Below are 25,891 nucleotides of genomic sequence, written 5' to 3'. Positions count from 1 at the left end.
GTGCAATATTTGCCCATTATTCTTTTCAAAATTATTTAAGCTGTCAAGATGGTGGGGATCATGGCTAGACAGTAAGTCTTGTCATAGATTTTCAAGCAGATTTAAGTCAAACCTGTAATTTGGCCACTGGTAAGCAACTCCAGTGTAGGTTTGGTCTTGTGTTGTAGGTTATTGTTCTGCTGAAAGGTGAATTCCACTCTCAGTCTCTGGTGGAAAGCAGACTGCTTCTATTTATCCTGTCAAGCATACCTGACGTCCTGATTCCAAGCATACCTGACGTCCTGATTCCAAGCATACCTGACGTCCTGATTCCAAGCATACCTGACATCCTGAGTCCAAGCATACCTGACATCCTGATTCCAAGCATACCTGACGTCCTGAGTCCAAGCATACCTGACATCCTGATTCCAAGCATACCTGACATCCTGATTCCAAGCATACCTGACATCCTGAGTCCAAGCATACCCATACCATGGGCAGCCACCACCATGCTTGAAACTAAGGAGGCAGTTACTCAGTGATGTGTTGTGTTTGCCCCAAACGAAAGGCTTTGCATTTTTGTTTAATTTTTTTGCAGTATTACTTTCGTGCCTTGTTGAGCAGTTTCATTCCTGTCCACCAGCTCAAATTCAGAAGGACGACTATATCTTTGATGTGTCTGGGTGGTTTAATACATCATCCACAGCATAATTATTAACTTGACCATGCTTAAAGAGATATTCAATGTCTGATTTGTTATTGTTACCTATCTACCAATCACTGCTCTTCTTTGAGGCTTTTGAAAAGCTCCCTGGTCTTTGTAGTTGAATCTGTGCTTGAAATTCAATACTTGACTGATTGACCTTACAGATGTTGTATGTATGGAGGACAGAGGAAGGATTAGTCATTCAAACATCATGTTAACCCCTCCTATTTCACACAGACTGAGTTCATGTAACATAGGATTTGTTAAGCCAAATTTTACTCCTGAACTAATTTAGGCTTGCCTAAACAAAGGGGCTGAATACTGTGGTCCTCTGTAGCTCAGCTGGTAGAGCACGGCGCTTGTAACGCCAAGGTAGTGGGTTCGATCCCCGGGACCACCCATACACAAAAATGTATGCACGCATGACTGTAAGTCGCTTTGGATAAAAGCGTCTGCTAAATGGCTTATTATTATTTATTATTATTACTTATGCAACAACTGAGTATACAAAACATTAGGAACACCTGCTCTTTCCATGACAGACTGATCAAGTGAAAGCTATGATACCTTATTCATGTCACTTATTAAATCCACTTCAAATCAGTGTAGATGAAGGGGAGGAGACGGGTTAAAGAAGGATTTCTAAGCCTGGAGACAACTGAGACATGGATTGTGTATGTGTGCCATTCGGGTAAGACAAAAGATTTAAGTGTCTTTGAACGGGGTATAGTAGTAGGTGCCAGACGCACCAGTTTGAGTGTGTCAACAACTGCACCGCTGCTGGGGTTTTCACGTTCAACAGTTTCCTGTTTGTATCAAGAATGGTCCACCACCCAAAGGACATCCAGCCAGCTTGACACAACTGTGGGAAGCATTGGAGTCAACATGGGCCAGCATCCCTGTGGAACGCTTTCGACACCTTGTAGAGTCCATGCCCCAATGAATTGAGGCTGTTCTGAGGGCAAAAGGAGGTTCAACTATTTTAGTTGTGAATTTTTTTTATCAAAAATACAATTATTCCACTTTGTAAATTGGTGACAAAAAATGATTTAAATCAAATGTAATCCCACTTGAAATGAAATCCAAGGGGTCTGAATACTTTTGCACTGTAGTTGTTCTCAGCAATTTTCTCCAACAATGTTGAAAACAAAAAGAGAATATAAAAAAAAATACTAAAGTTTGTAACTGACAGTACGAAGCAGTTGTGAACAGGTCAGTGTCTGTTCCTCCTCTTCAGTTGTGAATAGGTCAGTGTCTGTTCTTCCTCCTCTTCAGTTGTGAATAGGTCAGTGTCTGTTCTTCCTCTTCAGTTGTGAATAGTTCAGTGTCTGTTCTTCCTCCTCTTCAGTTGTGAATAGGTCAGTGTCTGTTCTTCCTCTTCAGTTGTGAATAGGTCAGTGTCTGTTCTTCCTCCTCTTCAGTTGTGAACAGGTCAGTGTCTGTTCTTCCTCCTCTTCAGTTGTGAATAGGTCAGTGTCTGTTCCTCCTCTTCAGTTGTGAACAGGTCAGTGTCTGTTCTTCCTCCTCTTCAGTTGTGAATAGGTCAGTGTCTGTTCCTCCTCTTCAGAGGTCAGTGACCTCTCAGGCCAGGAAGCGGGTGTCTTTACGGATCTCTCTCAGAGCTCCCTTAAACTCCTTCGTATAGTTGTGGTTTAACCTCTCCTTCTCCCTCACCTCTTCCCATAGTCCAGCCTAGAGAGAGAAAAATAAGAAGAATCGAGAGAAAGTTTCAAATGAATGCCATGTAAAAAGAAATATAAAAATGTTAAGTGAAGGTAACACACTAACGAGGAAATAGTTCCACTACCTAAATCTTCAAGGAGTAATGCTTCCCAACTAACTCAAATCAACTCTCTCTCACTTCCACAATCTTTCTACTATCTTTTTATTTTATTTTTTTTTATTTCACCTTTATTTAACCAGGTAAGCCAGTTGAGAACAGGTTCTCATTTACAACTGCGACCTGGCCAAGATAAAGCAAAGTAGTGCAATAAAAACAACACAGAGTTACATATGGGGTAAAGAAAAAAAACATAAAGTCAGAAAATACAACAGAAAATATATATACAGTGTGTGCAAATGTAGCAAGTTATGGAGGTAAGGCAATAAATGGGCTATAGTGCAGAATAATTACAATAGTATTAACACTGGAATGCTAGATGTACAAGAGATTATGTGCAAATAGAGATACTGGGGTGCAAAAGAGCAAATTAAATAACAATATAGGGATGAGGTAGTTGGGTGGGCTAATTTCAGATGGGCTGTGTACAGGTGCAGTGATCGGTAAGGTGCTCTGACAACTGATGCTTAAAGTTATTGGGGGAGATAAGAGTCTCCAGCTTCAGAGATTTTTGCAATTCGTTCCAGTCATTGGCAGCAGAGAACTGGAAGGAATGGCGGCCAAAGGAGGTGTTGGCTTTGGGAATGACCAGTGAGATATACCTGCTGGAGCGCAGACTACGGGTGGGTGCTGCTATGGTGACCAATGAGCTAAGATAGGGCGGGGATTTGCCTAGCAGTGATTTATAGATGGCCTGGAGCCAGTGGGTTTGACGACGAACATGTAGTGAGGACCAGCCAACAAGAGCGTACAGGTCACAGTGGTGGGTAGTGTATGGGGCTTTGGAGACAAAACGGATGGCACTGTGATAGACTACATCCAATTTGCTGAGTAGAGTGTTGGAGGCTATTTTGTAAATGACATCGCCGAAGTCAAGGATCGGTAGGATAGTCAGTTTTACGAGGGCATGTTTGGCAGCATGAGTGAAGGAGGCTTTGTTGCGAAATAGGAAGCCGATTCTAGATTTAACTTTGGATTGGAGATTCTTTATGTGAGTCTGGAAGTTGAGTTTACAGTCTAACCAGACACCTAGATATTTGTAGTTGTCCACATACTCTAGGTCAGACCCGTCGAGAGTGGTGATTCTAGTCGGGTGGGCGGGTGCTAGCAGCGTTCGATTGAAAAGCATGCATTTAGTTTTACTAGTGTTTAAGAGCAGTTGAAGGCTACTGAAGGATTGTTGTATGGCATTGAAGCTCGTTTGGAGGTTTGTTAACACAGTGTCCAATGAAGGGCCAGATGTATACAAAATGGTGTCGTCTGCGTAGAGGTGGATCTGAGAGTCACCAGCAGCAAGAGCGACATCATTGATATACACAGAGAAAAGTGTCGGCCCAAGAATTGAACCCTGTGGCACCCCCATAGAGACTGCCATAGGTCCAGACAACAGGCCCTCCGATTTGACACACTGAACTCTATCTGAGAAGTAGTTGGTGAACCAGGCGAGGCAGTCATTTGAGAAACCAAGGCTATTTAGTCTGCCAATAAGAATGCGGTGGTTGACAGAGTCGAAAGCCTTGGCCAGGTCGATGAAGACGGCTGCACAGTACTGTCTATTATCAATCGCGGTTATAATATCGTTTAGGACCTTGAGCGTGGCTGAAGTGCACCCGTGACCAGCTCGGAAACCGGATTGCATAGCGGAGAAGGTACGGTGGTATTCGAAATGGTCGATGATCTGTTTGTTAACTTGGCTTTCGAATACTTTCGAAAGGCAGGGCAGGATGGATATAGGTCTGTAGCAGTTTGGATCTAGAGTGTCACCCCCTTTGAAGAGGGGGGATGACCGCGGCAGCTTTCCAATCTCTGGGGATCTCAGACGTTATGAAAGAGAGGTTGAACAGACTAGTAATAGGGGTTGCGACAATTTCGGCGGCTAGTTTTAGGAAGAAAGGGTCCAGATTGTCTAGCCCAGCTGATTTGTAGGGGTCCAGATTTTGCAGCGCTTTCAAAACATCAACTGTCTGAATTTGTGTGAAGGAGAAGCGGGGGGGCATGGGCAAGTTGCAGCAGAGGGTGCAGAGTTGGTGGCCGGGTTAGTGGTAGCCAGATGGAAAGCATGGCCAGCTGTAGCAAAATGCTTGTTGAAATTCTCGATTATTGTAGATTTATCGGTGGTGATAGTGTTTCCTAGCCTCAGTGCAGTGGGCAGCTGGGAGGAAGTGCTCTTATTCTCCATGGACTTTACAGTGTCCCAAAACTTTTTGGAGTTAGTGCTACAGGATGCAAATTTCTGTTTGAAAAAGTTAGCCTTTGCTTTCCTGACTGCTTGTGTATATTGGTTCCTAACTTCCCTGAAAAGTTGCATATCGCGGGGGCTATTTGATGCTAATGCTGTACGCCACAGGATGTTTTTGTGCTGGTCAAGGGCAGTCAAGTCTGAGGAGAACCAGGGGCTATATCGGTTCTTAGTTCTGTATTTTTTGAATGGGGCATGTTTATTTAAGATTGAGAGGAAATTACTTTTAAGGAACAACCAGGCAACTATCTTTGGTGTGAGCAACATGAGTTAAGGTGACACTACAGAGGAATATCGTCCTTCTCTATCCCAATCTTCAGAAAGGCATACTACACAAATAACTGAATTCAGAGATGTCTCACTCACACTTCTACAATCTTTGTTGTGAACAGTTTAAGAGGAATGGGTTTCTTCTTCTCAAACACCAGGGGAGGACGTGATGTCTGGGAGCCGGATATGGCTGCAAGGACTTCCCCATGATCCTCCTGGAACAACAAAAGAAACACAAAGTACAAGGTTATATCAGTTATATTACAGCTGTCGAATATGAGTTCAATCAGTCAGTCAACATCCACAGATAAAAGGAAAACAGGAAGCTCTGCTTTGCGTCGGTAAAAACATGTGGAAGACAACTTACAATCATTGACAACTAGTGGTGAAATAGCCTACATTTCATTGAGGGTGAGCTGTGAATAAGCATCTTTCTGGTCTGTGTGACCTCTGGTGAAGGTCATTTATCTACTGCTTGACCGCTATTCCCATTTGGTGATGGACAAAAACAAGGACTCACTGTAGTTGCAGGCAGGGGAATGAGGAGTAGTCCGGGGTTGGGGTCAATTCGATTTCAAGTCAGTCATTTCAGGAAGTAAACTGAAATTCCAATTCTCCTTATTGAAATTGACCCTGACCATAGTGTTACATACAGGGTCACTAAAGTGACCACTGCTTCTTTTAAGCAAACAAACGTACCATTTGTTTTTCTACGCTCGATTTTGGACACTAATTTAGCGCCATATAGCAACATTTGCCCAGGGCTGGCTGACAATGCACTTCCACTCACATGTCAGGCTGTAGTGTACGTATTGACAGGAAGGTGTTTGGAGAGCAGTGTGCTGATTGGCTGGAAGATGTGGCTACAGGAGACAGCCTGAGGACAGACGGGGGGGGACATCATTAGGACAGAATACAAGTACACACTGATTTAATGACCATTTCAACAAACAGGCACATACACACGCGAACTAACGAAAAAACACACTCGGACACACTCACTCACTCACTCACTCACTCACTCACTCACTCCGACACACAGAAAACACACACACACTTCTCTCTCTTGCCCGGGGTGGAATGTGTGAATGCAGTCCACTACCCTACAGGGTCATACTGACTCTCTCTAATCTCATGAGGCTGATTCCTAGCAGCTAACACAATGTTGATAATTACCACACGGCTGAGACTTCACACACACTGTCCGTCTATTCACGCAGCACACACACACACTCTCCGTCTATTCACGCAGCACACACACACTCTCCGTCTATTCACACAGCACACACACACTCTCCGTCTATTCACGCAGCACACACACACTCTCCGTCTATTCACGCAGCACACACACACTCTCCGTCTATTCACGCAGCACACACACACTGGCCGTCTATTCACACAGCACAGCCCTGCATCAGTCTTTGTAAGCCCCACAATAATCTAGACAATTACGATACGACCGCACACCCAGTGGCTATGGGTATAGATGGTTTATTAGTGGAGGGTGTGTGTGTGTGTTTCAGAGGAAACAATCAACTGATGTAAAACAGTAAAGTGGGTGCCAGTATCATTACTGCTCAAAAAAACTAACTAGGGTTGTGACAGTCATGGGAGTCCTCTCCTTTGCTCCTGACTGCCACCGAGTGGGTGCTGTTTTTACTAAGGCATTGGGTGCATGTATTTAATGATACTCATTTGCTCCAAAACAAGCAGCAACAAAGTTTCATCACGTTGTAAAGATTCCACGTTGCCACGGAAACAGACTCAACAGCACATCGGCTGCAGCCTTCAGTCAGCTGTTTGTTCCACAACACCATTCTAAAACTGGCTAGTTTTGTCTCCTCTCTCCTTAGAAACCGACTGTTTGGCCTCCGAGAGTGGCGCAGTGGTCTAAGGCACTGCATCGCAGTGCTTGAGGCGTCACTACAGACCCGGGTTCGATCCCAGGCTGTGTCACAGCCGGCCATGATGGGAAACCCATTAGGCGCCGCACAATTGGCCCAGCGTCGTCCGGGTTAGGGGAGGGTTTGGCCGGCCGGGATTTCCTTGTCCCATCGCGCTCTAGCGACTCCTTGTGGCGGAAGAGGCACCTGCAAGCTGATTTCGGTCGCCAGCTGGACGGTGTTTCCAGCTGGACGGTGTTTGACACATTGGTGCGGCTGGCTTTCAGGTTAAGCGAGCAGTGTGTCAAGAAGCAGTGCGGCTCTTCTTACTCCAGGGTCGTGTTTCGGAGGACGCATGGCTCTCGACCTTCGCCTCTCCCGAGTCCGTACGGGAGTTGCAGCGATGGGACAAGACTGTAACTACCAATTGGATATCACAAAATTGGGGAGAAAAATAAGTAAAAATATTATTACAAAAAAATAGAAAGATAATTGACTGTTAGATGTGAACCAGGATTACTTTTACTTTACTGCTTTTGGGTAAAGTTTGTCGACTTGAAAATGAAGTTCATTAAAACGATAATGACGGTTATTTTATTTTCATGGTGGCGTTCCTCCATAATCATGATAAGGTCTCTACACCTGTTGAATTCGGCGCATGTGCCAAATAAAATGTGATTTGACAATCGTCAGTTACACGATTATACAATGACCATGCCAGCCCTACAACTAACAGCAGCACATATCTTGATGACAATTCTTCAGAATAGCACTACTTCATCCACGTTGACCCTCTTCACTGCTCCTCCTACACTACAATTGCATCCCAAATGGCACCCTATTCCCTATTGGCCCTGGTCAAAGGTAGTGCACTACATAGGGAATAGGGTGCAGACTACATCGTCCCACTCAACAACTTCAGAGGAGGGGTCCACTCGAGTTTGACACCTCATTATTAAACCTATTATTCAGAGTAAGGGCTAGGATAATGGCAGAGGAGGACCTGGCACATAACATAGGACATGGCTTATTTGCTAAACTGTTTCAGTCTTTCTCTCACTCTCCCTCCCTCCCTCCCTCCCTCTCTCTCTCTCTCCCTCCCCCCCTCCCTCCCTCTCTCTCTCTCTCCCTCCCCCCTCCCTCCCTCTCTCTCCCTCTCTCTCCCTCCCTCTCTCACCCTCCCTCCCTCACCCTCCGCCTACACAACAAATGTAGTGTGAAGGAGCAATAGAACACTGCTGACTAATTCTGACCAATTGGAATTATCCCAGTGCCCACACTCACTGACTGCCGGATCTCTGAAGACACACAGCCCAATTTGTTCCTTACTCCTTAGCATTGGGCCTAACCGTTCAAGATAGAGATCTAAAAAGGTCTGGATAGGTACAATCAGTGTAGTGGTGGAGCTGAGTATCTGAAGGGTCTGGATAGGTACAATCAGTGTAGTGGTGGAGCTGAGTATCTGAAGGGTCTGGATAGGTACAATCAGTGTAGTGGTGGAGCTGTGTATCTGAAGGGTCTGGATAGGTACAATCAGTGTAGTGGTGGAGCTGAGTATCTGAAGGGTCTGGATAGGTACAATCAGTGTAGTGGTGGAGCTGTGTATCTGAAGGGTCTGGATAGGTACAATCAGTGTAGTGGTGGAGCTGAGTATCTGAAGGGTCTGGATAGGTACAATCAGTGTAGTGGTGGAGCTGAGTATCTGAAGGGTCTGGATAGGTACAATCAGTGTAGTGGTGGAGCTGAGTATCTGAAGGGTCTGGATAGGTACAATCAGTGTAGTGGTGGAGCTGAGTATCTGAAGGGTCTGGATAGGTACAATCAGTGTAGTGGTGGAGCTGAGTATCTGAAGGGTCTGGATAGGTACAATCAGTGTAGTGGTGGAGCTGAGTATCTGAAGGGTCTGGATAGGTACAATCAGTGTAGTGGTGGAGCTTCCACCATATTACTTCCAGACCTGCTCTCTCAGTCTCACCTGTAGTGGTCCGTGTCCAGGTCGGTGGCGAGGGTGAGCTGCAGCATGGCAGAGAGAGGCAGGCTCTTCTTACTCCATGTCTGGCTGGACTCTGGGTCTGACAGCACCAGCAGGTCACTGTCCTTCCCGCTCTACCTGAAGGGCGGCACCACTGAGTAACCTGGAGGGAAGGAAGACGACACGGCGTAGTACCATAATCAGCCACACCCGCTGTGATGTCAGTTTACATGCCAATCCATGTGTTATTATGTGCTGCTATGCAACTCAGTCAGCCATGTAGGCCTGGTCTCTCTCTCTTTCATCACATCTGACGTTAGAGCAGTAGAACGCTGCTCGTCCACTGTGGTCCTAATGAACACTTATAAATAACCAACAACTTCTGCCTGCCTGCCTGTCTCCACTGTGATTGCCTCGCTGTGTCTGCCAGCCACAGTCTAATACTGCAGAGTGCTGCAGAGTGCAGTCAGGGCACCATGGCAGTAGCAGGGCCCGGTGAAATAGTTTCACAGCCATGCCAAGCCGTCATCGGCAGAATTGAAGCTATGCTAGATGTTAAGATCTCAAACGCCGGTTCCTGCTGATAGACTTCGCAGACTTCAGTTTGTTGCTGTGTTCTAATACTATAATATAACACATGCCATTAAGCAGACGCTTTTATCCAAAGCGACTAAGAGTCATGCGTGCATACATTTTATGTATGGGTGGTCCCGGGAATCGAACCCACTACCATGGCGTTACAAGCGCCATGCTCTATCAACTGAGCTACAAAGGACCATTAAATCGGATAAAGCAGATTCCAGCAATCGTTTGCTCCAGAAATGAATGATTGTGTCACAGATGTTTGCCTCCAACACTGACCTGGTAGTAGACTGATAACCTGGGTCGTATTCGATAGGAACCAAACGGAAGCAAATAGGCAGAAACGAGGAGGGACCTAATTCAATTTGTCCAATAAGAGAAGATAGTACAATAACTCATGAAGATAGAGAGAGACAGTAACACACTACCGTACCTGTAGAGGTCTTATCTGGCATGGCCAGGTGTAGCACACCCAGCAGGAAGTTGATGAGCTCAGGACAGAACCTCTTGGAGAAGGAGAGGTCATCTACAGCCAAGCAGCACAGCACCAGGCCTGATGTCACATCCTCTAATGATGTCACTGGACACTGACGACAACACACACCGGGGTAAAATATTTTTTAAAATATTAAGCAGAAATCACAACAAACATTCACAGTACACACTAGGCTTGGACGATATACCCTTTGTACCGGCTGAATATAAAACCAAATCTTGTCCCCTTCGCCAATTGATAAAGGGCTACTGTTCGATAGTGATCCCTCGAGTATGCAAGTGTTTTGGCCAAAATGAGCATTGACGATGCGCACTCAAAGTCCCAACTGCCACTTATCAATATTCCAAAATTATCAATATTCCAAAATAGCATGACTCACTTGCTACGAAACATGGGTACTGGGGACCTGGGGCAGCCACAGGAGCATACTCTGATAGACAGTGAGAATGTTGTAAAAACAAAACTACATTTCTCTACTCCTGCACAAAATATGTGCAAGTATATCAGTCGCCAGTGATTTCATCAACTGGTTTTAGCTTGTTGTAGCCTGCCTGCTGCTAGTTAGCTTCACTGACAAACACAGGGATGGAATTTTAGCTAGCTAGCTAAGGATGTTGGGCATTGCACTGATAAACAGCATGTAGCTTGTCACTTATTTATGATAGTTTGACAGCTTGCTGATGAAGTTGTAGACATGTTCCCAGCAGTCAGTCCTCCTTATGGAAGGAGCATTGCATTTAGTGTTGCACTAGCTAGCTGGTTGGTTAGCTTCTCTTTGGTTTCATATGAAGTCACAGGCTCAGAGCTAGCTAGTTAATAATGGACAGTTTGTGTACATGATCAAACTTTTTTTTTAAAGACGAAACTCCTTACCTAGATGTAACTAAGACATCCTCGAAATTAAACTTCAAAATTATTTACAGATATCTTGATATATCTTGATTTATTCTGACTATTTTTGAGGGCGGCGTAGTAGTGACTGTTGTTGCTGGGTAACATGGTAAGATTCATGGGAAGAAGTTGCTGCCAGGGGCGCCGAGTCGGCATAGGATGCCCAGTCGATAGAGGCTTCGGAAGGACTCAGAGGAGCCCTCGATGACTCAACAACTAGCGTTTGAGATTGACTCGTGAACACGCATATCGAGCGATCGAGTGCTGGAAGGGCTCAAAGTATTCGGTTTGACACTCATACTGGGGTATTTAGACATACCGACTATATGATTTTCAATACCTTAAAAATAAGTTACCTATCGAAAATGTGCCAAATAAATTATATACAGAGCAGGGTTCCAGCTATGATTTGGTTTGCTAACTTGCTAGCTAAGTGGCTAGATGTCAAGATCAAGCTTATTGGTTACAGCAGACAATCAATCCCCTCCTAGATCAAGATCCATGTTCTTTAAATTGTTTTGTTTTGTGCGTCCCTTGTGTGCACTTCTGGTAATACCGAATACCCCGTTATGGTACCCTAGCACACACACTAGTGAAATGACTTGTCAAAAATCACAACTTTGCTAATGTACTAAAAAGAGGCAAACATTCACATATGCAGATCAACTATAATACAGGCAAACATTTACATATGCAGATCAACCATAATACAAACGTCAAGATGAAAAACTGTCTAAAATATGTTTTCTATCTCCTACTACTCCATGTTACTGCTGGTCGGCCTCTGGTTTTTCTCCAACTGCCATCTTTAACTTCATCTTGCTAGCTAGGGAAGTGATACCACCCATTTTCTGTGTTGGGGAAGGCTCTGGGGTTCTCCGGCCTGCCATCAACATTCACATAACTACAAGCTCATTAAGCAGTTGGAGTGTGGATGTTACATAATAATAACACTTTCATCATCTTTTCCCCTGGCTAGGTTTGCTTTGACAACACCACCATATTCAACACAGAAAAACGACATGACTCCTCGGGTTAAAAGGAAAGTCTGAGTCTTGGTGAAAGTGCAGGCATGTGGCAACAGAAACAATTGAGCAACATCTGGAGCTGAGCCCTCTACATAAACATCATGATCAAAGAGAGAACACGCCGCTCTTCTCCTCTCAAACCGGTTCAAAGCGGACCTGGAATCAAACACTATTCGAAATCATTTCAAATACTTTAGCTGTGCTTGATTGAGCTTGCCTGGCACAATGGATCCACTTGAATAGTCGCAAATCCCGCCCATCTGGCACCCCGAGCAGGCTAGAGCAAACGCTGAAAGTAATTGAAAGATTTCAAATAGTTTTTGAACCCAGGTCTGGAGCTCCAACTCCCTTCAAAAGGGAGACTGGAGGCCAATGGAGACTTCTACTGCGGGGTGGGAAAAGGGTTGATTCAAAGGGGATAGGAGATGATGAAATCCTATGAAAGACTTCAGAAGTTAGACAGGATGGATTAGTTGAGAACAGAGATGAAGAGAGGAGAGGGTGATTGAGAAGTATTTTAAATAGCTAAGAGACATGCTTGTTTGTGTTTCTATGGTTGTGAAGGAAGAACATTTCCATTCCAGACAACTTGACACAACCACAGGCTCACACACGGTGGGACAATGACCTTGGTGAGGGTCTGGCTGATGTACAGTAGGGCTGGGGTGGTGACGGGTGGTGGAGGTCTGACATTTCCATTCCAGACAACTTAATGATGAAATGCCTATGTACAATTGAAGTCGGAAGTTTACATACACCTTAGCCAAATACATTTAAACTCAGTTTCACAATTCCTGACATTCAATTCCCTGTTTTAGGTCAGTTAGGATCACCACTTTATTTCAAGAATGTGAAATGTCAGAATAATAGTAGAGATAATTATTTATTTCAGCTTTTATTACTTTCATCACATTCCCAGTGGGTCAGAAGTTTACATACACTCAATTAGTATTTGGTAGCGTTGCCTTTAAATTGTTTAATTTGGGTCAAACGTTTCGGGTAGCCTTCCACAAGCTTCCCACAATAAGTTGGGTGAATTTTGGCCCATTCCTCCTGACAGAGCAGGTGTAACAGAGTAAGGTTTGTAGGCCTCCTTGCTCGCACACGCTTTTTCAGTTCTGCCCACAAATTTTCTATAGGTTTGAGGTCAGGGCTTTGTGATGGCCACTCCAATACCTTGACTTTGTTGTCCTTAAGCCATTTTGCCACAACTTTGGAATATGCTTGGGGTCATTGTCCATTTGGAATACCCATTTGCGACCAAGCTTTAACTTCCTGACTGATGTCTTGAGATGTTGCTTCAATATATCTACATCATTTTCCTTCCTCGTGATGCCATCTATTTTGTGAAGTGCACCAGTCCCTCCTGCAGCAAAGCACCCCCACAGCATGATGCTGCCACCATGTGCTTCACGGTTGGGATGGTGTTCTTCGGCTTGCAAGCTACCCCCTTTTTCCTCCAAACATAACAATGGTCATTATGGCAAAACAGTTCTATTTTTGTTTCATCAGACCAGAGGTCATTTCTCCAAAAAGTACAATCTTTGTCCCCATGTGCAGTTGCAAACCGCAGTCTGGCTTTTTTATGGCGGTTTTGGAGCAGTGGCTTCTTCCTTGCTGAGCGGCCTTTCAGGTTATGTCGATACAGGACTCGTTTTACTGTGGATATAGATACTTTTGTACCTGTTTCCTCCAGCATCTTCACAAGGTCCTTTGCTGTTGTTCTGGGATTGATTTCTACTTTTTGCACCAAAGTACGTTAATCTCTAGGAGACAGAACGCATCTCCTTCCTGAGCGGTATGACGGCTGCATGGTCCCATGGTGTTTATACTTGCGTACTATTGTTTGTACAGATGAACGTGGTACCTTCAGACGTTTGGAAATTGCTCCCAAGGATGAACCAGACTTGTGGAGGTCTACAATTCTTTTTCTGAGGTCTTAGTTGATTTCTTTTCATTTTCCCATGATGTCAAGCAAAGAGGCACTGAGTTTGAAGGTAGGCCTTGAAATACATCCACAGGTACACCTCCAATTGACTCAAACGATGTCAATTAGCCTATCAGAAGCTTCTAAAGCCATGACATCATTTTCTGGAATTTTCCAAGCTGTTTAAAGACACAGTCAACTTAGTGTATGTAAACTTCTGACCCACTGGAATTGTGATACAGTGAATTATAAGTGAAATAATCTGTCTGTAAACAATTGTTGGAAAAATCACTTGTGTCATGTACAAAGTAGATGTCCTAACCGACTTGCCAAAACTATAGTTTGTTAACAAGAAATTTGTGGAGTGGTTGAAAAACAAGTTTTAATGACTCCAACCTAAGTGTATGTAAACTTATGACTTCAACTTTAGGTTATGTTGTACAGTACCAGTCAAAAGTTTGGACACACCTACTCATTCCAGGGTTTTCTTTATTTTTACTATGTTCTACATTGTAGAATAATAGTGAAGACATCAAAACTATGAAATAACACATATGGAATCATGTAGTAACCAAAAAAAGTGTTAAAGAAATCAAAATAATTTTATATTTGAGATTCTTCAAATAGCCACCCTTTGCCTTGATGACAGCTTTGCACACTCTTAGCACAAACATAGTAGGTGTGTCCAAACTTTTGACTGGTAGTGTAAATGTGAATATGAATTAATGCCCATATTTCAGATTACTCTGAAGTATTTATTGCACTGTACCTAATGATTTATGAAAACTTGCTTAGTGGGTCGATGTCCTCATTGTGGTTTTACAGACGAGTTTAATACGTTTTATGTACACACTGTATTAGAATATTGATGAAATGCACATTGTTACCCATTTACAGGTAGGTATAGCAATATATTTGTTTTCAGGGCCATTTATATAATTATCAGCATGAATTCCATGTCGAGATGGCTGAGGTAAACTCCACTAACCTGTAGTTTTAGTTTGTTGCCCACAGCCAGACTGGGGTGGTTAGACTTCTGCGTCCTGGCCAGGATGATACACCGGTGGTCAGCAGGATGACCCTGGAGCAGGCCCTTCAGATCACTGGAGCTCTCTGGAGCTGGGAGGAGGAGAGGACAGGTTTACATTCTGAAATAACACCCCCTCCCCCTCCTTTGTTCTCGGAACAGCCTGAATTTGTTGGGGCATGGACTCTACAAGGAAATCTTTCCACAGGGATGCCGGCCCATGTTGACTCCAATACTTCCCACAGTTGTGTCAAGTTGGCTGGAGGTCATTTGGGTGGTGGCCCATTCTTGATACACATGGGAAACTGCAAAGTGTGAAAAACCCAGCAGCGTTGCAGTTCTTGACACACTCAAACAGGTGCACCTGGCACCTACTACCATACCCAATTCAAAGGCATTTAAATCTGTTGTCTTGCCCATTCACCCTCTGAATGGCACTCATACACAATCCATGTCTCAATTGTCTCAAGGCTTAAAAATCCTTCTTTAACCTGTCTCCTCCCCTTCATCTACACTGATTGAAGTGGATTTAACAAGTGACATCAATAAGGGATCATAGCTTTCACCTGGTCAGTCTATGTCATGGAAAGAGCATTGAGTACAGTCAATGTACATTGTTTTGTTAGAGGACTCAACAAGAGAGAAACAATGTTTTTAAAATTCAATCAAAAAAAGAAAGGCAAAAAATATATAAAAAAATTGATAAATCAATATTAGCTTTCAATTTGGAACCAGAAAATCATTCTAGAGGTCTAGATGTAGAAAGGAATTAGACCTTTAACTATCCAAGATGGATGATATAAAACAAGGTCTTACCTCAAAGTGTCTGGGAGCTCTGCTTTAGCTGCCTCCGCCTGGGCCTTCCTCTCCTCCCCCTCAGCTGAGGTTTAGTTGCAGGCTCTTCATCCTTCTCTTCTTCCCCCTGCTCTCCTCCCTCGCTTTCCTGCTCAGAGTCCAGGTCTGAGTGGCTATCCTCCTCCTCACCACGCTCTCCTTCACCTCCCTCTTCATCGTCACCCCCCTCCATCTCTGCCACCTCCTTGTTGATGTTCCACTTCCCATCCTATAAAAGAGAAACAGAAGGCACGGTTACTCCTATTGGAGGGATGATGACATCAAAACCCAGAGACACGACGGTCAACTCATATTATAAACTGGGTGGTTCGAGCTCTGAATGTTGATTGGCTGAGATCCGTGGTATACCAGACCATATACCACGGGTATGACAAAACATTTATTTTTACTGCTCTAATTACGTTGGTAAGCAGTTTATAATAGCAATAAGGCACCTTGGGGGGTTGTGATATATGTCTCCTGAGTGGCGCAGTGGTCTAAGGCACTGCATCGCAGTGCTAACTGTGCCACTAGAGATCCTGGTTCGAATCCAGGCTCTGTCGCAGCCGGCCGCGACCGGGAGACTCATGGGCGGCGCACAATTGGCCCAGGGTAGGGGAGGAAATGGCCGGCAGGGATGTAGCTCAGTTGATAGAGCATGGCGTTTGTAACGCCAGGGTTGTGGGTTCGTTTCCCACGGGGGGCCAGTATAAAATATATATATATATTCACTAACTGTAAGTCGCTCTGGATAAGAGCGTCTGCTAAATGACTAAAGTGTAAATGTAAAAATATGGCCAACATACCATGGCTAAGAGCTGACTGACTTACTTTCTCCTGTTCTTCTTATTTCTAGTTATCATGTGTTTTCCTTCCACCTTGTTGTTTTTAGTACTTCATTGATATTGATTACTGCGTTGTTGGGTTTAAAGCTGGCAAGAAAGGCATTTCACTGTACTTGTGCATGTGACAATTAAACTTGATATTGTCACCTTGGGGAAATGTCGTTTATGACCTCGTGCATATACAAGACATACACTAGAAATATCAAGCATAAACTCAGACATAGGCACCTCTCTTACCTGATAGGCCAGAGTCTGTATGGTCTCTTACCTGATTGGCCAGAGTCTGTCTGGTCTCTTACCTGATTGGCCAGAGTCTGTCTGGTCTCTTACCTGATTGGCCAGAGTCTGTCTGGTCTCTTACCTGATAGGCCAGAGTCTGTCTGGTCTCTTACCTGATAGGCCAGAGTCTGTCTGGTCTCTTACCTGATAGGCCAGAGTCTGTCTGGTCTCTTACCTGATAGGCCAGAGTCTGTCTGGTCTCTTACCTGATAGGCCAGAGTCTGTCATCTCCGTCCAGGATGAAGCCGTCGTTGAGGTCGTCAGCTGATAGGTGAGTCTGGGTCTTGGTGCCGTCTTCTACGACATCTCCCATCATCCTCCTCAGCCTGGGTCAAGGGTCAAACCACAGACAGGAAACAGTGTCAGTAGACGTCGGCACACAGAGAGGGACTGAAACATCCTTACTGGCTTCTTCTTCCTCTATGATCTGGCAGGACATAATTATATCCAGTACTTTCACCCATCAACGGCCATGAAGGAAAGGTAGAGACATCCATACCTCTAGTTTCTGCAGGCGCTCCCTCTCCTCCCTGGCCACCTCCTCTGGAGTCTTCACCTTCTCTGAGGGCTGAGCCTTCATCTCAAAGCCCAGCTCACGCACCATCATGTCATACTCATCCAGCTGGAACATACAGGGGGGAGAAACAAAATGAGAACAGAAAACTTAGTAGAGGTAGAATCGTTTTTATCTAAAATGTGTTTCTACAGGTTAGTCTCATTCAAACTGACAGACGGGCACAAAATACACTGTGCTCTAATGGATTTCTAACCAGACCAGTACAGCTCAGCAGGGTGAAGATGGAACAGATCCACAACAGGCCTGATCAGGTTCTCTCCCCTTGGTTTTGTCCTCCTCTGGTCTGTCAGCCTTGGGGGCATTCTTGTGGGACAGCGGTCGCTGGATGCTCTTCCAGTCCTGGCCCAGCTTCTCAGTCAGCACCTGGTTCTGCCTCGCCCTCTGAGGACATCAAACTACCTGTTAGTCTGGTCTCACCCCAGGCACCTGTATAGCTCTGCTAGGAAAGTTACAGTGAAATAACCCAGAACTGGTGGCTTATACTGTACAGTGGGGGGGGAAATACGAGGTTCCACAGTTACTCCTTATCATTTAGGCTAATTAGGCGAACCACCGTTTCAGCACACAGTGGACCTTTCTGAACCATTCACTCTACATTGTTCCCTTTACCAGGGCAACTGGCACCCCCCCGTTTGTAGGCTCGCGGATCAATTCCGGATCAATATATTTTTTGGAACTCAGTCAGTGTCTCAACTTAGAGTTAGAATAATAGAATACACAAGGTGCAATTTCTAAATTTGATTGGGCATCAGCAGTTTCTCTCTTGTTATTTCAGTCACTGACAGTCACTCAATTAGCAAAGTCAGCAAAAAAAGAAATGCGATTGGAAAGTTAGTCTATCCAGCTATCTTGTAGTAATCAATTACCAGCCGGGGGGCATTCAGATTTTCTATTAAAAACTGCAAACATTTCTCTCCATCCTATGGCACAATGTGTAAAATTGCAGCAAACATTTTAAAACTGTAACATTTTCTCTACGCCCCATGGCAAAATGTGTAGAATTGCGGGAAATTAACTCTAAACTTCAATATTTTCTCTCCGCTGTCAAGAGGTGGGCCGCTAAAATGTTTTGCTCACAAGGTGTGTGTGGGGGGGATACCGAACAAAATGTCGCTTAGGGCCCCCAAAAGACTAGGGCCGGCTCTGACTGCATGTGTGGGTACAGATGTGGGTCCACAGTGGCCACTACAGTGGCTCACAGGTCTGTGTACCCACATCCGTACCCACACATGCAGTCAGAACCGGCCCTAGTCTTTTGGGGGCCCTAAGCGACATTTTGTTGGGCCCCCCCCCCTCCCTCATGATTCGTTTTTTTGTGGCCCCTCCCCCATCAAAGTTGCCCATAGCTGCTCTATACCATTTCTAAAAGTGTCTAAGAAATAGAGTACCACAGTATGAGTCATAATACCCATAAAACCTAGCGGCCTAAACAGGGAAATGGTTCCAATAGTTTTTCCACCATTCATTTTTCCCATAGGGGACTTTAGAAACACTTCAAATAAGGGCTGTGTTTCGTGTAGACTTACCCTAGAGTGACGTTTAGATAATCATGTAAATCTCTCTAGGACAAGGTGACGCAAAGAAAAAAAAAATGTTACCCCTTTTTTCGATCTTGTCTCATCGCTGAAACTCCCCAATGGGCTCGGGAGGCGAAGGTCAAGTCATGCGCCATCCGAAACATGACCCACCAAACCACGCTTCTTAACACCCACCCGCTTAACCCGGAAGCCAGCCGCACCAATGTGTCGGAGGAAACACCGTTCAACTGACGACCGAGATCAGCCTGCAGGCGCCCGGCCCGCCACAAGGAGTCGCTAGAGCGATAGCGCGAGGAGCCAAGTAAAGCCCCCCTGACCAAACCCTCCCCCAATCCCGGACAACGCTGGGCCAATTGTGCGCCGCCCTATGGGACTCCCGATCACGGCCGGTTGTGATACAGCCCGGGATCGAACCCGGGTCTGTAGTGACGCATCTAGCACTGCGATGCAGTGCCTTAGACCGCTGCGCCACTCGGGAGGCACGACAAGGTGACTTTTATCAACATAGTCGCCCGCATTTACCCCCAACAAATGAAATGCTAATTAGCTGCTAATGTGTCTATCATAAAGAACTACAAATGCCATGATGATCTGGATGAGACTGCCAAATCGAGGCAAAGGTAAGAATCTCTGGATTAACTACAGTGAGGGAAAAAAGTATTTGATCCCCTGCTGATTTTGTACATTTGCCCACTGACAAAGAAATGATCAGTCTATAATTTTAATGGTAGGTTTATTTGAACAGTGAGAGACAGAATAACAAAATAATCCAGAAAAACGCATGACAAAAATGTTATAAATTGATTTGCATTTTAATGAGGGAAATAAGTATTTGACCCCCTCTCAATCAGAAAGATTTCTGGCTCCCAGGTGTCTTTTATAAAGGTAACGAGCTGAGATTAGGAGCACACTCTTAAAGGGAGTGCTCCTAATCTCAGCTTGTTACCTGTATAAAAGACACCTGTCCACAGAAGCAATCAATCAATCAGATTCCAAACTCTCCACCATGGCCAAGACCAAAGAGCTCTACAAGGATGTCAGGGACAAGATTGTAGATCTACACAAGGCTGGAATGGGCTACAAGACCATCGCCAAGCAGCTTGGTGAGAAGGAGACAACAGTTGGTGCGATTATTCGCAAATGGAAGAAAAACTAAATAACTGTCAATCTCCCTCGGCCTGGGGCTCCATGCAAGATCTCACCTTGTGGAGTTGCAATGATCATGAGAACGGTGAGGAATCAGCCCAGAACTACACGGGAGGATCTTGTCAATGATCTCAAGGCAGCTGGGACCATAGTCACCAAGAAAACAATTGGTAACACACTACGCTGTGAAGGACTGAAATCCTGCAGCGCCCGCAAGGTCCCCCTGCTCAAGAAAGCACATATACATGCCCGTCTGAAGTTTGCCAATGAACATCTGAATGATTCAGAGGAGAACTGGGTGAAAGTGTTGTGGTCAGATGAGACCAAAATGGAGCTCTTTGGCATCAACTCAACTCGCCGTGTTTGGAGGAGGGGGAATGCTGCCTATGACCCCAAGAACACCATCCCCACCGTCAAACATGGAGGTGGAAACATTATGCTTTGGGGGTGTTTTTCTGCTAAGGGGACAGGACAACTTCACCACATCAAAGGGACGATGGATGGGGCCATGTACCGTCAAATCTTGGGTGAGAACCTCGTTCCCTCAGCCAGGGCATTGAAAATGGGTCGTGGATGGGTATTCCAGCATGACAATGATCCAAAACACACGGCCAAGGCAACAAAGGAGTGGCTCAAGAAGAAGCACATTAAGGTCCTGGAGTGGCCTAGCCAGTCTCCAGACCTTAATCCCATAGAAAATCTGTGGAGGGAGCTGAAGGTTCGAGTTGCCAAACGTCAGCCTCAACCTTAATGACTTGGAGAAGATCTGCAAAGAGGAGTGGGACAAAATCCCTCGTGAGATTTGTGCAAACCTGGTGGCCAACTACAAGAAACGTCTGACCTCTGATTGCCAACAAGGGTTTTGCCACCAAGTACTAAGTCATGTTTTGCAGAGGGGTCAAATACTTATTTCCCTCATTAAAATGCAAATCAATTTATAACATTTTTGACATGCGTTTTTCTGGATTTTTTTGTTGTTATTCTGTCTCTCACTGTTCAAATAAACCTACCATTAAAATCATAGACTGATCATTTCTTTGTCAGTGGGCAAACGTACAAAATCAGCAGGGGATCAAATACTTTTTTCCCTCACTGTATCTAATGTTGGCTAACTGTAGTAATGAATAAATTGGCTACATTTCTTTAAATGGACAATTCTATTAACTGTCTTGTGCAAGTATTACATTGACACAATAGTCACGCCAGGGTAAGTCTACACAAAACACAGCACTTATTTTAAGTGTTTCTAAAATCCCCTATGGGAAAAATGAATGGTGGAAAAACGATTGGAACCATTTCCCTGTTTGACCGCTAGGTTTTATGGGTATTATGACACCTCCACTGTGGGGCTATAATGACAATAAAGTGTATCCTCCAATAGTTGAGGGAAGCTCACCTTTTCCTGTTTGGACTTGAGGATGAGCTCCTCCATGAGTTCCTGTCTGGACTTGGCTGTGGTCCCCCTGATCGTCCTTCTCTCCTGGACTTGGCTGTGGTCCCCCTGATCGTCCTTCTCTCCTGGACTTGGCTGTGGTCCCCCTGATCGTCCTTCTCTCCTGGACTTGGCTGTGGTCCCCCTGATCGTCCCTTCTCTCCTGGACTTGGCTGTGGTCCCCCTGATCGTCCTTCTCTCCTGGACTTGGCTGTGGTCCCCCTGATCGTCCTTCTCTCCTGGACTTGGCTGTGGTCCCCCTGATCGTCCTTCTCTCCTGGACTTGGCTGTGGTCCCCCTGATCGTCCTTCTCTCCTGGACTTGGCTGTGGTCCCCCTGATCGTCCTTCTCTCCTGGACTTGGCTGTGGTCCCCCTGATCGTCCTTCTCTCCTGGACTTGGCTGTGGTCCCCCTGATCGTCCTTCTCTCCTGGACTTGGCTGTGGTCCCCTTGATCGTCCTTCTCTCCTGGACTTGGCTGTGGTCCCCCTGATCGTCCTTCTCTCCTGGACTTGGCTGTGGTCCCCCTGATCGTCCCTTCTCTCCTGGACTTGGCTGTGGTCCCCCTGAACGTCCTTCTCTCCTGGACTTGGCTGTGGTCCCCCCTGATCGTCCTTCTCTCCTGGACTTGGCTGTGGTCCCCCTGATCGCCCTTCTCTCCTGGACTTGGCTGTGGTCCCCCTGATCGTCCTTCTCTCCTGGACTTGGCTGTGGTCCCCCTGATCATCCTTCTCTCCTGGACTTGGCTGTGGTCCCCCTGATCGTCCTTCTCTCCTGGACTTGGCTGTGGTCCCCTTGATCGTCCTTCTCTCCTGGACTTGGCTGTGGTCCCCCTGATCGTCCTTCTCTCCTGGACTTGGCTGTGGTCCCCTGATCGTCCTTCTCTCCTGGACTTGGCTGTGGTCCCCCTGATCGTCCCTTCTCTCCTGGACTTGGCTGTGGTCCCCCTGATCGTCCTTCTCTCCTGGACTTGGCTGTGGTCCCCCTGATCGTCCTTCTCTCCTGGACTTGGCTGTGGTCCCCCTGATCGTCCTTCTCTCCTGGACTTGGCTGTGGTCCCCCTGATCGTCCTTCTCTCCTGGACTTGGCTGTGGTCCCCCTGATCGTCCTTCTCTCCTGGACTTGGCTGTGGTCCCCCTGATCGTCCTTCTCTCTGGACTTGGCTGTGGTCCCCCTGATCGTCCTTCTCTCCTGGACTTGGCTGTGGTCCCCCTGATCGTCCTTCTCTCCTGGACTTGGCTGTGGTCCCCCTGATCGTCCTTCTCTCCTGGACTTGGCTGTGGTCCCCCTGATCGTCCTTCTCTCCTGGACTTGGCTGTGGTCCCCCTGATCGCGTTCTCTCCTGGACTTGGCTGTGGTCCCCCTGATCGTCCTTCTCTCCTGGACTTGGCTGTGGTCCCCCTGATCGTCCTTCTCTCCTGGACTTGGCTGTGGTCCCCCTGATCGTCCTTCTCTCCTGGACTTGGCTGTGGTCCCCCTGATCGTCCTTCTCTCCTGGACTTGGCTGTGGTCCCCCTGATCGTCCTTCTCTCCTGGACTTGGCTGTGGTCCCCTTGATCGTCCTTCTCTCCTGGACTTGGCTGTGGTCCCCCTGATCGTCCTTCTCTCCTGGACTTGGCTGTGGTCCCCCTGATCGTCCTTCTCTCCTGGACTTGGCTGTGGTCCCCCTGATCGTCCTTCTCTCCTGGACTTGGCTGTGGTCCCCCTGATCGTCCTTCTCTCCTGGACTTGGCTGTGGTCCCCCTGATCGCGTTCTCTCCTGGACTTGGCTGTGGTCCCCCTGATCGTCCTTCTCTCCTGGACTTGGCTGTGGTCCCCCTGATCGTCCTTCTCTCCTGGACTTGGCTGTGGTCCCCTGATCGTCCTTCTCTCCTGGACTTGGCTGTGGTCCCCCTGATCGTCCTTCTCTCCTGGACTTGGCTGTGGTCCCCCTGATCGTCCTTCTCTCCTGGACTTGGCTGTGGTCCCCTTGATCGTCCTTCTCTCCTGGACTTGGCTGTGGTCCCCCTGATCGCCTTCTCTCCTGGACTTGGCTGTGGTCCCCCTGATCGTCCTTCTCTCCTGGACTTGGCTGTGGTCCCCCTGATCGTCCTTCTCTCCTGGACTTGGCTGTGGTCCCCCTGATCGTCCTTCTCTCCTGGACTTGGCTTTGTGGTCCCCCTGATCGTCCTTCTCTCCTGGACTTGGCTGTGGTCCCCCTGATCGTCCTTCTCTCCTGGACTTGGCTGTGGTCCCCCTGATCGTCCTTCTCTCCTGGACTTGGCTGTGGTCCCCCTGATCGTCCTTCTCTCCTGGACTTGGCTTTGTGGTCCCCCTGATCGTCCTTCTCTCCTGGACTTGGCTTTGTGGTCCCCCTGATCGTCCTTCTCTCCTGGACTTGGCTGTGGTCCCCCTGATCGTCCTTCTCTCCTGGACTTGGCTGTGGTCCCCCTGATCGTCCTTCTCTCCTGGACTTGGCTTTGTGGTCCCCCTGATCGTCCTTCTCTCCTGGACTTGTCTTTGTGGTCCCCCTGATCGTCCTTCTCTCCTGGGGTCTTCCTGCTCCTCCTCCGTAGTGGGACGCTGTCAGCTCGGCTGGAGAACAGGTAGATGAGAAAATAATGGCATTGTTATGGTCCCTACTTCAACAGATAGTGCTGCCTCATTTTTACAGACACAAATACTATGTACATCTTTACTGACTTATAGATGACTTCCCATTTGTTTCTCCTTCTCTCCTCTACCCCCTTCTCCTCCACGCCCTTCTCTATGCCTCCCTCTCCTCCATCCCACCCCCTTCTCTCGCTCTCTCCTCCACTACACCTCCCTCTCCTCCATCCCACCCCCTTCTCTCGCTCTCTCCTCCACTATACCTCTCACTCCTCCACGCCTTCTCTATACCTCCCTCTCCTCCATCCCTCTCCTCCATCCCACCCCCTTCTCTCGCTCTCTCCTCCACTATACCTCTCACTCCTCCACCCCTTCTCTCCTCCACCACCTTCTTGCTCTCTCTCACCTTGGTCTACAGCTCCCCACCAATTGTGTGAAGTCTAGGGTCATTGTGTGTCTCACCTGAGAGCATTCCTTTCTCATCGGCTTCATCACCACTGTCTACCATGTCGTTGAGCTTCTCCATCTCAGACAGAGACCGGCCATAGTGGGGTCAACTCCTCCTCCTCATTTAGGTTGTACATGTCCTTCTTGTCCTGGGTACGCTGAAGGAGGACAACATCAACACAGGACAATGTTAAGTTATGGACTTATGGTACATCTTTATACAATACAAATGTATTTGTCCAAATGTTACATTGAAAATTTGTATTTTCTCCTCTCAACCCCTCCACAACACACACATTTGAGAGGAGCACAGGGTCAGCCAAAGTGTAGCTGCTTTTAGCAATGCGGTTGTATCTACATAAACTAGCGTTGCTCCCTGTTGTATTGGGTTGCACAAAAGGTCAGCGGGAAGCCAGAAGTTAAATGAAATGAAATTTCCAACTTACTGTGCGGTTAAATATACCAGCGTTGCTAAAAGCAGCTAGCCAAAGTGCAGCTCTGCTGGAGCTAGTTTTGCGGTTTATTCCATATTGGACAGGACATGGAGTAAAATGCGCAGAGGAGAGAACAGAGACGTGTGTCAGTCTGTATAGGATCTTTACCTGTCGATCCATTGAAAACCTCTGCAGGATTTTCTCCTCTGGGTCCATGTTGGTGTCATATTCACCAAAGCTTCGGTCTATGAACTTATTGGCCTTGTCCTTGTATTCCTTCAGCAGTGTCTCTTTCCCCTTGCTGTTATTTAGCATCCATCTAGCCTGGTCCCAGATCTGTTTGTGCTGTTTTGTCAACTCTTATGGACAATCAATGACCATTGGAGTTGTTAAGACAACACAAACAGATCTAGAGCTAGCCTAGATCCATCCACGCCAACATGTGTAACCATTCATGACCCACTACACTCAGTCCAACCATTACGCTGTGTCTTCAGTATTACCGCTTTACCTGGTTAATGTCAAACTTTTCCCGGTTGATTTTCACCTCGAACGGTTTGTTTTTGACCTCCGTGGAAGTTTCCGTTTTGCGAACCTTATCTGCAAGGTTCTTATTTTTCGGCGGTTTCCCATCTAGACCAAGAGTCAAGGCAAGCTAATATAATAACCATGTAAAGTATTGAAATACTGTAACGCTAACTAATGTGATAACTAGCCAACTAGCCACGAATGCTAGCTAAAGTTTGCATAAACATTGGTTACGTTGTCAAGTCAAACATCATGTCAATTATGACATACCTTCAGGTGTGCTGGACACGATCTAGTTGAATCGAAGAGGTACATAAACCCCTTGAATATATTTTAGAGAATGTATTTATTTGTCATTGTATAGCTACGTTGTTTCACTCCAGAAATCCAGCATGTACGAGGT

General features: G+C 46.2%; 1 protein-coding gene across 1 annotated transcript; it reads right to left on the bottom strand.

Moving 5' to 3' along the window:
- Window positions 1–1,587: 1,587 nt before the first annotated feature.
- Window positions 1,588–25,891, bottom strand: LOC121574517 (collagen alpha-1(XXIV) chain-like). Its single transcript, XM_045222759.1, is given in 15 exon segments — window positions 1,588–2,377; window positions 5,131–5,249; window positions 5,825–5,911; window positions 8,893–9,052; window positions 9,905–10,058; window positions 14,802–14,932; window positions 15,780–15,903; window positions 16,588–16,606; window positions 17,005–17,124; window positions 17,290–17,420; window positions 17,619–17,756; window positions 21,456–24,064; window positions 24,542–24,629; window positions 24,631–24,684; window positions 25,129–25,891. Coding segments are annotated over 14 exon segments (4,077 nt in total). The 5' UTR covers window positions 25,276–25,891; the 3' UTR covers window positions 1,588–2,377; window positions 5,131–5,134.

Source organism: Coregonus clupeaformis, chromosome 9 (genome assembly GCF_020615455.1).
Source record: "Coregonus clupeaformis isolate EN_2021a chromosome 9, ASM2061545v1, whole genome shotgun sequence".
Taxonomy (NCBI): Eukaryota; Metazoa; Chordata; class Actinopteri; order Salmoniformes; family Salmonidae; genus Coregonus; species Coregonus clupeaformis.
Note: the sequence above shows the minus strand (reverse complement) of the source record. Positions and strands in the feature narration are given on the sequence as shown.